The sequence below is a fragment of the Zosterops lateralis genome (genome assembly GCF_965231275.1).
Source record: "Zosterops lateralis genome assembly, chromosome: 6".
NCBI lineage: Eukaryota > Metazoa > Chordata > Aves > Passeriformes > Zosteropidae > Zosterops > Zosterops lateralis.
Genome location: NC_139761.1, coordinates 47,725,988 through 47,742,002, shown reverse-complemented (window position 1 = coordinate 47,742,002; position 16,015 = coordinate 47,725,988). Strand labels below are relative to the sequence as shown.

The following is a 16,015-nucleotide window of genomic DNA, read 5'->3' as shown; positions in this document are numbered from 1 at the left end:
CTTCACATCTACCCCCTAAGAGTTCATTGCGCGAGAACAGAATGTAGCTGGAGCTGCTCATGGAGTTAAAGCTCAGAGAGGAGAAGGCAGCTGCAAAAGGAAGAGATGCCTTGCAAAAAAACATTGAAAAATATCTTCATCTTTCAACCCCACTCCAACAATGCCTAAACTAAACAACTCACCCACAAAAAAATCCAAACACATAATCCCCAAAATCAGAATATTTTTTGAAAAAGGATGTCACAGGTGTATAGTTCGTACACTTCACTTGTAAACCACTTAGAAACTAAAAATGACATGTCCCCTTCTGCCAAACATTGAAATCAGTGTACAGTTCTCAAAAGCTTTTTTAATTGAGAAGATGGGGGAAAGGGTTCTGAACAACACAAGATCCACAAGACCACTTTTCATGAAGCTATTTTTTAAAAATTATGTGCAACTATTTTATAAATTAAGTCAGATTACTTTTAATTTAGAAAAAGTTTTATGCATGTGCAGTTTTGAGTGGAATTTCCCATAACTTCTCAGCAAAGCTTTCCCCCAACTTTGATTTTCAATTTACATTTAGCACATACTGATGGGCTTTGCTAAACAGGACATTGTTTTGTGCATGCTTAGGGGTAAGCAAACTTTTAAATGTTTTGCTGAATCTGGTCTTTAGTGAAAAAGCCATTCTTCTAAGTTGTAATAATTAAAGGAACAAAAAACCCTCAAGTAAAGCTGCTATTTGCAGAAAACTGCTTGCTTCAATTCAAAGCAAAAGGCACAGAGAAATATCCATGCATGGGCATATTCAATAACTGCTCTTGGAAATAGTGTTCATGATCAAAGAGACTGTTAGCACAGTTTTTCTGAGGCATGTTTGTTCCAAAGTAAAGGTTGGAAATCATTCAGTGGATATCAAAAGAAGAGCTCCTCTTAGTTGCTCTGAAATGGGATTGAAATGAATGCTGAAGGAGAGAGGGAGGGGGAGAAAAAAAAAACAACAGAAGAAAAATCCACAAGTAAACACTAAAACCCACAAAACCTCCAGAGACAGTGAGCAGGTAACTCTTTCTGAAGGTGGTCATCTCTGACAGATTCAATGAGAACATTTATCTTATTTTTTTAAGTGTCCATTTTTTAAATTCTATTTTTAATATTTTCCTGGTTTTATTGGTCTTGAATCTATATTAAGTCTTTAAATAGTCTTTATTTGTCTTTAACAGACAATAAAAGCAGACTAATTTTGAACACTGGGACTAGAGAACTAAAAGATGCACCACATTACATTTATTTTACTTGCTAAGACTAAACCTATTTTTGAAAGACGTACAGATATCCTGCCACTGGCAGAATTTATACAGCTTGCACTGGATTCAAAAGCAGCAATAATATAGACAACTCTTTATGCTGTAAGGTAACTTTAGATTTCTTCAAGAAGCACACAACTGACATGGCAAATAGCTACAGTCCAGAGTTCTCAAGGAAATTCAAATGAAGCCCAGGAGGCAAATTTAAATATGAAAATAAAAAACCAATATAGACTTATAAATAACAACAATGAAGAACATTTAACTACAAGTTATGTGCCCTAGGGGTGTGCCTATAGTCAGCAAAGCACAGCAATATGAGAGTACCCAACTCCAGATGCAGTTTAGTTGTGGTAACACAGACCTTTTACATGGCTTACTTTATCTATATTACATATTCTGTCACTGTTGCCCAAAGAACTTGCTTAGCAGTGTACACATAGACTGAGATAAAAAAGCACAGTGCTGGAGAGTGAGAAAAGGGGTGTGAAAACACTGTCAAGGACTTTCTGAAGCATTCTCTACTGTGTCAGGTAAGTGCACTTTCAGAGAAGAGAGCACTTATTTATGATGGTGTCTGAGACAGGTGCTGTGAATTATCCTCTTCTGCAGGTTCAGCTCAAAACAGGTTTTCACTGACCAGAATTTGTGGTGTTTAAGCAATTCAGAAAATTCTGACAAAACGTAACCAAAACTTTCAAGATCTAATACTTGAGAAGGCTTTTGTCTGAGTTTGAGACCTTCATTAAGAGAATCCTTGTGACTTGCCAGCTATTCATAGTATCATAGAATGGTTGGGGTTGGAAGAAACCTTAAAGACCACCTAGTTCCAACCCCATGAAATAGGCAGGGACACCTTCCACTATCCCAGGTTGCTCAGAGCCCCATCCAGCCTGGCCTTTAACACTTGCAGGGATGGAACATCCACAGCTTCTCTGGGCTAACTTCTTCTCTGTCCTAACTTTACAGGGCTTTTTCCTAGCAAAAAGAATGAAGAATATTACCCTATCAAGAAATCAGAAATGGATAGACCTGAATCCATCTCAGTTTTGTTCTGTTAAATCCTTTTAGCAGTTAGTGGAAGTGCATTAGAACCGAACAAGGATACCTAATTCTACTTCAATACTAAAGAAATGACATTATTCTCTGTTTGTTGAATGCAGTCTTGCATTTCACGTGGCATGTTGCAACACAATAGAAGTCATAACACAGAAAAAATATTATCATAATTAAATATATTGATTAAATAAGTTTATTGTAATTAGAAAGACAAAGTAACTGGCATGCCCATTAACTGAACAATAATTCCCTGAAAGGAGAATATTTCAATATCCTGACAGATCGTGTTGGTTCTATGGGAGGTTTTACTGTATTTTCAGTAAGCCAATCTGGTCTGTCACATACTCAGTTTTTAATGGCAACGCCAATGACAGCATGTGTTTTTAAATGCAGCTACATCTGCCACTGTTAATTACTGAGTCATCTGACCACTGTAGTGGAAAATAAAAATGCCATAATGACATGAAAGCATTGAAAAAAGCTACTTGACAGAAAGCCACTTTCTTGTGCTACACAGTAAGTCTTCTGGTCCTAAGAAAGCCTGTATTTAACCATGGCAGACAGCAAGAAGAAAGAATTCTACAGCAGATCATAGCAGCAAAACAATACAACAAAACAAAACCTGTTGTATTCAAAAAGGGCTGCATATGCATTTCGGCACCAGCAGACCTGCAGTGGATTTCCTCATCAATAGATCTTTCCTTCATGAAACAGCAAGTGATAGTTTGTAAAGAGAAGGCTATATAAGCACACACACAAACAGCTTTATTCAAAATATTTCCTTATATATATTCTTAAATACATATATGTATTTTATTAGTGAAATGGAGATGTTAGTCCTATCACTACTATACAGAAGACTAATTAGTTAGTATTATTTTTAACCAAAAAAGAGAGGAACAATGTCTTTTGATTTAAAGCAGTAAAGAGAAAGCTCTAGCAGATCAGCACATTTTGAAAGTGCAAGTATGTTATCAGTGATGTCTGGGCATTTCAAAGAGATGTGCAGCACTTACTGATGACAGCTTGTTTGATTAAGATAATAGAATTAAAGTAGATTAAAAAAGCCATTGCTTGAGTGCTAATGACAAGGAAAAATGGCTTCCAAAAATACCTTTCTTTGAACTGCAATAGGAAACAGAAATGAGAACAATTACAGATGGGAAATCCCAGAATAAAACTGCCAACCTAGTATTTGTAACATATGAGAACGAAAGAGGGAGTAGTTACTAGCAGAAGCAAGAAATTTAAAATGTCATGAAAATATAATCCCAGAATAGAGCTCCCACACTAGTAAGTGCATATAATAAAAAAAGAGACAACTGTCACTAGTAATACCAATAAAGGAGAACTTTACTACCAGAACTAAAGACACATCTACACCAAAGTTGTAGCACCTTAGAAAAGCTGAAAATTCTTTAAACAAGATGGTTATAGTCTAACACAGACAAATGCTGCGTAAAGACACTAAGTGGCTCCCAAAGCAATAGAACCACCTTACAAGAGTCTTGTGCCTGAATTTTCTATCTATCTTAGATATCTCTTGCTCCAGAATTAGTCCATTCTGAATAAACTGGGAATTACAGTCACAGGTCAACTTGCAAAACATAGATAACTGTTTTAAGGAATAAAACCTAACCTGACAAAAAGATGGACAAAGAAAACCTAAACACTATCCCCTTCCTCAAAAAACTAGCCCTGATTTAGCAAGACTCTTAACCATCTTAGACAGCTGAACACTACCATAACAAAGGCAGCAAGAAATAATCATTGTAGGGAAAACAGGATAAAGAAATAGAACATGTGTTTCTACATTTTTTCAATGTAATGTGATCACTTTAGATCACATAAGACTGTAAACACCAAATAATATTACTGATCTTCTACAGTATTTTTGCAGTGTCACAGAATTACAAAACCAGAAAGTGTATTGAAGCTGTTTCAAAGTGCTGCTCTTACTCCATGTTTGCCTGAATTTTACTCCGCATCAGACAGTATTAACATGTGAAAATTGCTATACTTACTACTCCCCACCACAGGGCATCTGCATAGCTGCCAAACTCTGTTTCTCCAGAATCATTTACAGCATCTTTCTCAGCCAGGTACACAAAATAAGAAGAAAAGATCAGGCCCAGAAATCCAATGTAGAGTGTAGTTATCAGTTCCTGCAAAGAGAATCAAAATAATGGTATTATGATCTCATTAAGACACTTAAATTTCCTAACACTGACTGGTTATAAAGGATAACTGGAAGAGAAAAATGCAATTTCAGCAATTAAAAAATATTGACACTGAGTGTTGGCTGTGCAAATTAACAAAGAAATCCACTGAGCTCCACAGAGAACACTGAGTAAAAACAACCTCGTCACAGAGGCCTCATTAACCTTCTGGCCACCAAAAAGTAGTTGGGTAACTATTTCAAACAGTGCCAGACTCAAAACAACACTGGAATTCAGATACATATTTTAGCAACTATTCGGACTAGTTTTCAGAAGTCTCATTTTCTGTTGTTGAGTCCAACTACGAGTCAAAATTTGCCAGGGTGGTAGTGAATACAAGGCAGAACAACCACACTCAATTACAATAAATGACTACCTGCCTCCACACTAAATGTAAGTGATAGCAGCAGGTATGAATGTATGCTGTTCTGTCAACCCAGAACAAATATAAAGGCTTTGGCATCAGCTGTGGCATTGTCCAGCCTGCCCAAACTTACCTGTCTGTGTATGAACACCACTGATCCCAGCAGCCTCCAGGTGCCCCCCTGACGGTCAACGTGCAGCATCCGCAAAATCTGCAGGAAACGGATGCCCCTGGAACAGGATTTTCAAATTAATGAAGGGACCAAACACACAAGAGAATAAACAGAGGTGGAAAAGGGAACTCTGGCTTCCGAAGGACAGTTTTAGAGCCACAGAGTATTTTATGTTAGACTTAGCAGCATGTCTTTTCACTCCACTCTCACCCATCTTTCTTCTTGCTTGTTATGAAGACAGTCTGAGGAGATTGTCCAAGGGAAGAAAATGGCTAGTAAGGATAACTCAAGGATCCGGGAATTTTGGACACAAACTGTAAATGCTCTACAAATCATTCATCAACTCATGTTTGACCTGCTCACCAGGACGGGCAACAAAACACGGAACCAGCTAACTGAAGATCTGATTTCTGTATCTTTGAGGAATTTCATAGGTAATTTGAACCAGACAGTCCAATAATATTTTAAAATATTCTTTTTATGGGAGTCACTGCAATTCTGGATCATGGCTGCAGCTAGTGTGAATAGCAAAGCACACTGACACCCATTCATTCCAGGAAAACCAAGTGGTGTGACCTTCCTGAGCACAAGGTGGGTTCAGTCCATCAGGAATTCACAACCACAGACATTTTATGAAAAGGCAGCTTGAAGATGTCAGAGATATGAAGCATCAAAAAGTTGCTATAAAACTGAGCTAAGAAACTAAACCAGGATTTGGGCAGAACCCACCTAGTTGGGGAAAAGGGGGTAGCTTCTCTATCCTCACTAGCCATAAAAGCATTACAACAAAATTTTATCTCCCCTACATTTTATGGGATCAGCAACACATGATCAGTGATTTGCTCTATTACATGACACTGGGCAGTGACTCATTTGCTCCTGCAAGCATTGAAACAGGAGGTAAATTTAAAAAAAAAAAGAGGAAATGCCACATTGCTCAGATAGCACTACTTCCTTTGATTGCACATAATTACCTGATAGCAGAGGTTGCAAAGACTTGACCTTTAGAGCCCACACAAAGAACTATCATGGAGGCAACAACTACAATTAAATCTGGAAAATAAAAGTCAATTGAGAAAATTAATTAGCGGCTTCTTGCAATACTTCAGCAAGACCCCTAGAACCAAAAACCATATTACTTTAACAAGTTGAACAGTCATTCCTAATTAATATTTTTGTTTATATACCAAGACATCTCAATTGTGGCATGTAAAAAAAAATATTCATCATGTAATATGATGGTTGTACTGAGATGGGTCCAAGCTGGCCACAGTCTAGATGAATGAGGAGTTACTGTCAAGCAGCCTGGAATACTTATTAGCTTTAACCCAGGAGGAATTTCAGCAGTTTCCATCTATTCTCTCTTCACCAATTCTTATTTTCTCTCCTGCTTAGACAGGATTTTAATTGACAGAGATTTTTGAGGTTTCTTTCATATGTAAGAAAATTGTCTTGCTATCATTTCATCTGTCCAGGTCCAAAAGGAAGAGAAAACTTGAATTAGGGTATGAGTCTAATTTAGTTTAAGTCAATCAGCACTATACTCTAAATCTACGTGCCTCTGGCCTACTAAATTTTGGAAAGGAACTCTGTATTATGGAGTATTAAGTAGTTCTTGATCCATATCTGGGGAAGCAGAACTGCATTTTGCTTTCCAAACTGAATTAATTTGGATGATGTTTCAGAATGCTTAGTGTTCTAGCACTCGAGAGAAAGGGATCATGGCCAGAGCGCAAAGATGCAGTCAAAGTCTTTTTATAGCTGCAGTCACACCTGAGATGCAGTTGCTACAAATATATATATATATATATGGATGCACAGAAGAGCTAAATCAAACTATTTTATAATTGTAAAAATTCCCAGGTACAAGACTTTGTCATTTACATTCAGCAAAACTATAGTTTATGAAAACTGATGTCCTGGACTCAACAACATATAATGTTTCTGAGTAGTGGAAAAATCTATGTCACAGAACAAGAATTACTATTCTTCCATAACAATACTCCTCTTCCAACATCTGATTTATTTAGTCCATTTATATTTCAAGTATTTAAGTACAGGACAAGGGTCATTACACAGTTCTTTCAATGCTGGCTAACAAAATACAGATTGATTTTGGATTAAGTTTCTTTTGTGAAACTGTTAATGACAAGCATTCTAAAAAAACAATGATTATATGGAATATTTGGATGTAATTTTCAAGAACCCTGAAGTCATTCTGGGAAGCCAATAGAATCCCAAGGGATTTGAGGTGTCCAGCTCCAAATGCATCACTGAAACCATATTTTAATTCAACTGATACACAAAGCAACTACAGTGCATCCATTGTGCTCTACCATGCAACACACAGCTCAATTAGAGTACAAAATAAACTCATAATAAACTAGTCAAATGGCTGCTGAGGGGATTAAAAAAAGGCTATTCAGTATCTTTGAAAAAATACAATTGTAGCTCTTGTACAGTGTCTGGGATCCTCAGGTCACAGGAGACAGGACTACGGCCAAGACTTATTCCTGGCAAAGCTTAAGATCACTTCTGAAAAGAAAACACTCTGCTCTTCTGGAAAAACAAACCAAGCTACACTTGTTCTCAAATGACAGTGCCACGAATTCCTGAAAGGAAATTCAGATCTACGTTCACGCTAATGACAAGAGCTCTTGCTCTAACCTGGCTTCAACTGCTGCAGAAATCCGACTTCTAAAAATCTTTAGGGTAAGTTTTATTCATTGCTTACATCAGCTCTGCAAGCTTTGCATACTCACCAATGATTGAAATGGGCTTCCTAGCAAAACGAAGCCTTCCCCATACTCCAACATATTTACTGCGGCATCCTGCCGACCATAGCCGAACCACATATTCTGTTCCAAAGAATACCACTAATACAATTTCCTAAAAGAAACACACAGGGAACTAGGTTAATTATCTACTCTATATATGTCTTTCATCTCTCTTCAGAATGTATTAGAAAGCAATAAATAAAATGCAAAATTAGGAAGGTGACAAATATATCAACTATACCAAAAATGATCTGAAGTAAAATAGAAAAACCTGTAAGAGTAGAAAAAGAAAAATATTAGGAGCAAATTGAAATACTCATTGCATGCAGTTTGGCTTGTCTACACATAGAAAAACTGAAAACCATTCTGTGCAATTCACTTGGTCTAATTCAAACAAAAGGTTTCCTGGCTGAGCCAAAGAAAACAAGCAGAGTCTGTATTTAGAAGATGAGCGCTTTGCTAGCTTATTTCATTTCAGGAAGAGGTGTGCTTCGTGTATCATTTACCAGATCAGGTTAACTTCCCCTTTATTTATACTTTCTCAGTCTTCCTTTAAGCTCACATGGATTGAAAAAACATTTCTAGTATCCATCACCAATGTGTCAGTCTCCAGGTACACTGAAGACAAAGTGACCTATTTAACACGCCTTTCCCATCCTCTTGTCAGCATTTAGGGACTTCAGCAGAAACAGAGATCTAGTCCTGCAGCACTGCTGGTACCAAACTACTTATAAACCACTCGCCTATATTAAGGTATGACTCTGGAACTGCCTCCAAGGTGACAGATGTCAAATACACCTGATATTCTTGTTGTCTAGTTAGGTCCTATTTGGAATGTCATCAACGTGCAGATAAACCTTGGTTTTCTACAGACTAGATAAGCATGGCATACCCAGCATAGTTTCCTTGAGGATCAGGGTGCTGCAATCCTTCCTTATTGGCCAACTCAATTAATAAATGGCCACCTTCTCCACCAGAGCCAACAACAAAATCTACTTATTGAAATGGTAAGAGTGGCTTGTCGTTGAAAACACAGCACATGGCATAACGTAAGAGTGCAGCTGAGAAACCAGTCTCAAGATGTCAGGGTTACACAGGTTAGTGCAGATTAAGAGAATGAACTCCTCATTTCAAAGTGTAATTTCACATAAAGAGCAACTGCAGAGAACACAACATGCTGTTGAACATTCTATCCAGCCCTCTCATATGTCTGCAGGGTTCACTGCTGTTTTGCATAACAAACTGGCAAATGGGACTCAAGATGGAACCTATGATTATTTTTTTAATTAACCGAAATAGCCAGGATGCAGCCCTAGTTTAGTCAACATGAATGGGAATCATTATCGCTTTCAAAAATGCATGGGACATTGCCCTGAATACTGAGCAAAATAATATGGCTGTATATAGTAAAAATAACAGGGAAAGGGTTAGGCATCAGTTGACTTTGCTGTAATATTTGTGTAGCTCTAAAACATCTTGATGGCATAAAAAAACCTATTCATCTCAGGAAAAGAAAGTGTTGAAGTTCAACTTTGTGACATTTCTAGCAAAGCTGGTAGAACATGAGCCAGGACTCTTTCCCTTAATTTTGATGTCTCATAACCTATGCAAGATGTCAGATGCAGTAGAACAGCTTCCACAATTGTTTATAGTCACTTGTATTCAAGGTAGGTTTTTAAGATATAATAGAACTATCCAGAGCATTGGTTGAAATAAATATAAAGCTCAGACCCTTCAATCCAGCCAAGAATCTCTTCTAGAGCTTCATCTGAAAGGATCCACCAGAACCCTCCACCACCATTTTTTTCTTTAAAACTGAACTATTATTAAATGTTTTCCAATAAATTAAAGATATAATGAACATCATAAATTGAAAGAAAGCGCATCTGCTCTTTCAGATGCTTTAAGGAAAGCCTGTGTCTTATGACAGAAGCTTCAACTGCAATAAAGTTCTCCATTTATGAAATGTCTAACATCACTTATGAACCAAAACTAAATGGGAAAAATTATGAGCTCTGCTCGACATGAGGCGCTGTGGAATTGTCACAGAAAATGTGACCGGAGGAAATCTTCTCTGATCAGGTGATTGTATTCCTTTCACAGACTCAGTCAATAAACCCTAATATCCAAGTGTTCTTCATTACAGAGAGAACTAGTTCATTTCCTTTCATCAGTACCATGGAGGAAACTCCCTTTACAAAGACAATTCCAACCACACAGGGAGCAAAAACTGTCCTTCATTGAAAATAGCTCATCTGAGGAAGGGATATATGGCTTCACATCATGTGTGATAGCACAGATAAAACTGTTCAGATAGCCCCAAAAAGCAATTACTAAAAGCAAAAGAAGGAAACAAGTGACCTTGGTAAGGAAAGAAAAAAACATGTTTTAGCACAATGGGGCTACAAACAGCACCATGACCAGGCACCAGGGCCCTGTCAGGATCACAGTCTCAGTTTCACAGGAGGAAGGTAGGAAGAGAAAGCCGGGATTGTGCATTAAAGCAGCGAGCGTTCTCCACGCAGGGGATTTGCATGGGAGCTGTGCTTGTATGCTCCCTAAAGCCCCTCCATGGTTCATTGGCTAACAGGCACACCGGCAAGTATGCAAATGGGGGCTGTCCCAAAGACAATGGGACAGACACGCACTCAATGGTTACTGTCACCCAGCTCTTTGCGTGACATGCAGACAAGCTCAGGGAACATTGATTGTCCTATAGACTCCGCTGACTGGAGGGAACGACCAGTCGGCTTACACCAAGACACATTTTTCACTCCTGACGTTTTGATAAAGGCTTATTGACCTAAATGAGACCCAAGTTATTCAGGGAACATCGGGGGTGAAAGTGCACAAGCTGTTCTTCATGGTCATACACAAAAACGCCAGGTATCCATTAGCAACTGGCAAATTCCCCCTCCCCTGCCCGTGGCTGTGTGACAGACAAAAGTGTTTTTAATATCTTGTGTTGCATAAATCTAATAAGTAGTCTCCTGGGGGTGGGGGAGGCCGATGAATTTCTGTCTGTGCACTCTTGTATTAGTGGCCAGAAACTTGCAGGAAAAAAAAAAAAAGTACATTAGAAAATTATGTTCTCCTGAGCTACTAAAACATTCCCTGTATTTTTCTGATTAACAGCCTAACATGAAATTTACATGCACTAGAAGAAAATAACTGCCTGAAAAAACACGAGTCAGCATGGGAATTAAAGCTCAGTCAAGCAGTTTTCTTAGTTAAAATTACGCACACACAAGAACTACACTGTGCAAGGACCCATTCAACCCAATGTAACTTAATAGCAATTTTCTTTCTACAAGGTGAAAGCAGAAATACAACTGAGATTAAAAACTGACATGGCATAAAGAGCCCTCTAAGATGTGACAGTCATGAACATTCACACTACGGGCATACAGGGGCTGTCTCACTTAAAGAAAAATTACTTTTTTCTCTTTAATTATTGATTCCTACATGGTACCCTCACGTCTGCCATCCTTCCTTTCAGCCCAGGCACATGCATAGTGCCATTTTCATGCCTTCTCAGCCACGGGCAAGCAAAATATGGCATAACTTCAACTGGTTACAGTACTGCTCTCACCATCCAATGAAGGAATGTAGGCAGGATCAATAAAAACATAGTTGCCCGTGTATATTTGTGTAAAAACAAATATATCCATGCTATCTTCTAGTACGGTCCATACCTCCAGAGTTCCCAGGGTATTTTGCTAATAAATGCATCTTGAAAAGCCCTTCCTTTACTTCTTGATCCCCACTGGACTGAAAGAGCTACAGTCCTCTGATAGGAGGCATCCAATAACTGCATTGTGAAATGAAGTACAGTAGCAACTCCAAAAGGAATTGCAGGGTCCTAAAACTTAACTGAAAGAGATGTTTTTAAGATATTAGATTAATAACTTGGGGTGGGGGGAGAGAAGACCACAAAAAAAAAAAAAAAAAACAACAAAAAATGGATCATGACACCAAAACATCAGCCTTTTAACAGATACAGAACTTGTCTCTGGAGGCTAAGAATGCATCTGTATTGAGAATATATTGCATGAGGCTCTGCCCATAGACCTCAAAATTGTAAGTGGCTGTGGAGTATCACAGACGTTCAGGCAACCATTTGATGTGGGAGGGCTAGATGAGGTAATCTGAAATCTATTATGAACAAAAATTACTTTACTCGGACTCCAGACTTTTTTCAATTCACTCCATAAACATAAGAGGTAAAACACACATTCTAGGAGGAAGGAGGCATACCATTATGTTATTCTGACTGGCTAAACTGAAGACTACATACAGCTTATTGCATCTCCCATAGAGGTGTCTGCCCTAAGAGGAAGGAGAGATGACAGGCACAGGAAGATAAGAGCTCTAAGACTCATAAGCACACATTTCTTGTACTGAATAATTTCCTCCCATCTCAGTATTTCACTGAGAATACAATTTTTACCCACGTCCGCCATATCACAGGTTCTATTACATTACCCTCATAGGAGAGAGAAATCATTAATTCCCACAATTCTATGAAATCTGGCTTCAAGGATGATAAAGTTCCCGTGAATTTCATTAAACAATAAAATAATCCCTCATGTAGCTTATATAGAGATTGCATGCCAACAACCATTACTTCAGCTGTAAGATTCCTGTGGCACTACTTGCACTGAAACCTATTTTTTAGCCAAGGCAATGGAATATTGATGCTACAGAGCAGTAAAGTGGAACCACCTCACAGTCTCAGGCAGCAGTAGTGGAGTGAGGACAGTGCCACAAGCTTTTTCAGAACCATGACAAGCAGGAGCCAAGAGAGAGGACAACAGATCTGCTGAGGCTAATGTAAGGTGGCAAAGGGGACACTTGCCATCAGTCAAGGGCTGTGCAGCTGGATTGGACAACAAACAGGCTGAGCATCTTAACCAGCAGGGATACAGCATCTCTACTCCTCAAAGGTAAAAAAAAAAAAAAAAAAAAAAAAAAAAAAAAAAAAAAAAAAAAAAAAAAAAAAAAAAAAAGCAGAAGGATTTAGAGCAATCACAGATTCTTAGAATGTTTGAGTTGGAATAAACCTTAAAGATCATCTAGCTCCAAACCCCTGCCATGGGCAGGGAATTTTCCACTAGATCAGATTGCTCAAAAGCCCCATCCAACCTGGCCTTGTACACTTCCAGGGATGAGGAATCCACAATTTCTCTGGGCAACCTGTTCCAGTGCCTCACCACCCTCACAATAAAGAATTTATTCCTAATATCTGATCTAAACTTGCACCTTTCAGTTTGAAGCCCTTGTCCTGTCCACTTGTAAAAAGTCCTCTCCAGCTTTCTTGTAGCCTCCTTTAGGTGCTGGAAAGTGCTGTAGGGTCTTCCCAGAGCTTTCTCTTCTCCAGGCTGAACAATCCCAGCTCTCGGTCTTGTCTTTTCAGGAGAGGTGCTCCAGCCCTCTGATCATCTTTGTGCCAATAGGTTGCATTTGCACTGACAGAAGGGCAGTGCACAAAACCCAAACACTACAGACTATGTGGCAATTCAGAGAGAGCTGGAGTCCACTTCTCAGCACACTGTTCACCTGACACATCAGGGCTTGCAAAATGCTTCAGACAGCACTTCTGTATAGCCCGAGCAGGGTATGCAAATTAACAGCAGCGAAGGCAACTGTTTCTTCTAATCTCACCCACTTTGTATAGAGAGGCCCCTCTTTGTTCTATTGAGAAAGGCAGGATTTTTTTCCTGAAAGCTGTACTGTGCTTTCTAAGATACATAGAACAGCAAAATCAGATGGCCTAGGCAAGCACACAAAGACTCAATAAAGTAAAAATCCCAACTTGATGAAGTACAAAGAGCAAAAATAGAAAGACAAATGGTTTCTCATATATATAAACACTTACTGAGCAACAGTAAGTCTTAAAAGTGCTATTTAGAACTGGAGATTTTTTTCCCCCCCTACTTAACCTCCTCACTTCTAAAGAGCTTGTAAATTACATCTTTTCAGAGGAAAACAAATAATGCTGTGTATTTAAAAAATGTTTAAAGCCAACATGCTTGTTTGTTCTTTTCTTTTGAAAGACTGTTTTCATTTGCTAAAATTCTTTATCTAGCAAATTGGGCACCAAACTATTAAAATGGCTACAGAAAACCAAAACCACAATATCAGTATTAGATTTCTACCTTCAGAGGCCCATAATTAATCCCAAGTTACTGGACATCATTAAAGCTCCCTTATTAATGTTTTGAATTAAGATGAAATAATGTTTCCATTAGTGTTCACGGTCTGAAAAAAAGGGATGCTTACTAGGAGACAGAGCTAGAACAGTTGATTGTGATGAAGCTTTTTTTATTTTCCCTTAATCAGTGCTGAGAGCACAGAACAATAGCACTGGGACCATTAAAGAATACTTCAGGCCTGCAATTTTGGGTTGAAATTTTTCCAAAGGCTCCAAGCAACTAAATCCTATTGAATTTCAATAGGAGTCAGGCACCTAACTCCTTTAGGTGTATTTTAAAAGCCTTTCACTGATTTCCTTCTCTCTCTTCCCACTAGAGGTTTCAGCCAAACCCAAATGCTGGCAGCTGGAATTTTTCCACCAGCCCCAAAAGGCCTCAGATGTCAGTGGTGTAACTTTGCACTGTCTAAGAGCATGGCTGCCTTACAGCAACTTTCCACACTGTCACTCCTGCACAGGTCTCCTCATAATGCAGTTGTCTTTAGCTTTTGAACGTGGTTCCTGATGATATCCACCAGGGATCTGCAGACATGAATGAAGCTGGGTTTGCATATTTATTTTATGGCACTTGTTTTAATGCAGGCTCTCCCCCATCACAAAATATGCTCAAGAGGTAGACTTCAAACTCAAAGTATTTGGCAGGAGAGAGAAAGTGTCAACATATCAACCTGACACAAAAATGATTAAAAATCCCTACTCCTTTCTGTTTATTTCATGAACCTCTTATTCAAGGCTTCATAAAACTCTCTAGAAGGAATTCACCCAGGACTCTCTCTTACAAAGTGAAAAATGCTCTGGCTTCTGCCCAGTGCAGCATATGCTTAATTTTATATCTTACTGAATTCAAAGGAACTACTCACCTACACTTCAGATGAAGCACACACAAACACAGTTCACAAATATGCAAACTCATTCATTAGTACATACAATATGCTAATTTTAGAGTAGAAGGAACTGCTACAGACTATTTAAAAAAAAAAAAAAACAAAACAGTGTAAGCCAAGCAAGTCTGTATTTCTGTGTTACAGAGAACTATCATAATAACACTATTTACACCGTGGCTATTTTCCTTGATCTGAGCATTTTCATCCTGTCAAGTATCTTGTTGCATGCTTTTTATTAAACAACCTTTCTCACTCCTTTTAAAAAAAGCTACTTCATAGCCACCATGCCCTACACCAAGCAGCTCATAAGTCTTGCCTTTGCTCCAAAGCCAACATGGAATTTATTGAGGGACCTCAGGAACAGAGGACTGTATGCCTGTTGTTTTCCAGCTACAAATACAGGGCAATAAAAGCCACTGTGTCTCTCAGCAAAGCATATTTCCCTTATACCCTTAGACTATCACTTTGAACACTCCATTCTAAGAGAAAATAAATATTGCATGGCATCTTTTATCTGTAAGCAGAGTCCTACAAAAGGAAGAATCTGGCCATGATCTGCCTATCTTAACTTGCAGTAGCTCCACTTTGTACAGTAAAAAGGGAATATAAGGGTAGATGCCATTTTTAAGATGTAATGGTCAAGTTCTGGTCACCTGCAATAAAATTTGATAACAGCAACACTTGAAATCTAGTGGTTTCGGACATAACATACTGTTTTTGTTCTTTGAGGCTATATTATAATAGCAGCCAGGAAGCACCAACACATTTTCAAACAGAAATTAGGAGGAGAACTGATTAAAAAATATTTTTGTTCCAGTGGTTTTGAAAGCCCACCACTCACCACCCACACAAATGCTTCAAGACAAGAAGCACTGTGGATGGAAGTACAGCTGGATATGCACAGAGACATCCCACACCTAGATCCCATGAGCTATTTATTTATGGCCTATTGCAACAACTTGTGCCTGCAGAAGCAGATACAGAGTATGCTGAAGAGGAGCTCTTTCTGATGAAATTCCAATTTCTCACCTCTC

The 16,015-nt window shown here is 38.5% G+C and overlaps 1 protein-coding gene across 1 annotated transcript in view; it reads right to left on the bottom strand.

Annotated features, from left to right (window-relative positions):
• KCNQ1 (potassium voltage-gated channel subfamily Q member 1) overlaps positions 1-16,015 on the bottom strand; it is a gene marked incomplete at its 5' end in the record, with an annotated part of 329,667 nt that overhangs the window by 244,029 nt on the left and 69,623 nt on the right. The window contains 4 exons of the mRNA XM_083864290.1: positions 4,376-4,516; positions 5,068-5,164; positions 6,081-6,159; positions 7,869-7,995. Coding sequence (XP_083720416.1) covers positions 4,376-4,516; positions 5,068-5,164; positions 6,081-6,159; positions 7,869-7,995 — 444 coding nt within the window. The remainder of the gene's footprint in view (positions 1-4,375; positions 4,517-5,067; positions 5,165-6,080; positions 6,160-7,868; positions 7,996-16,015) is intronic.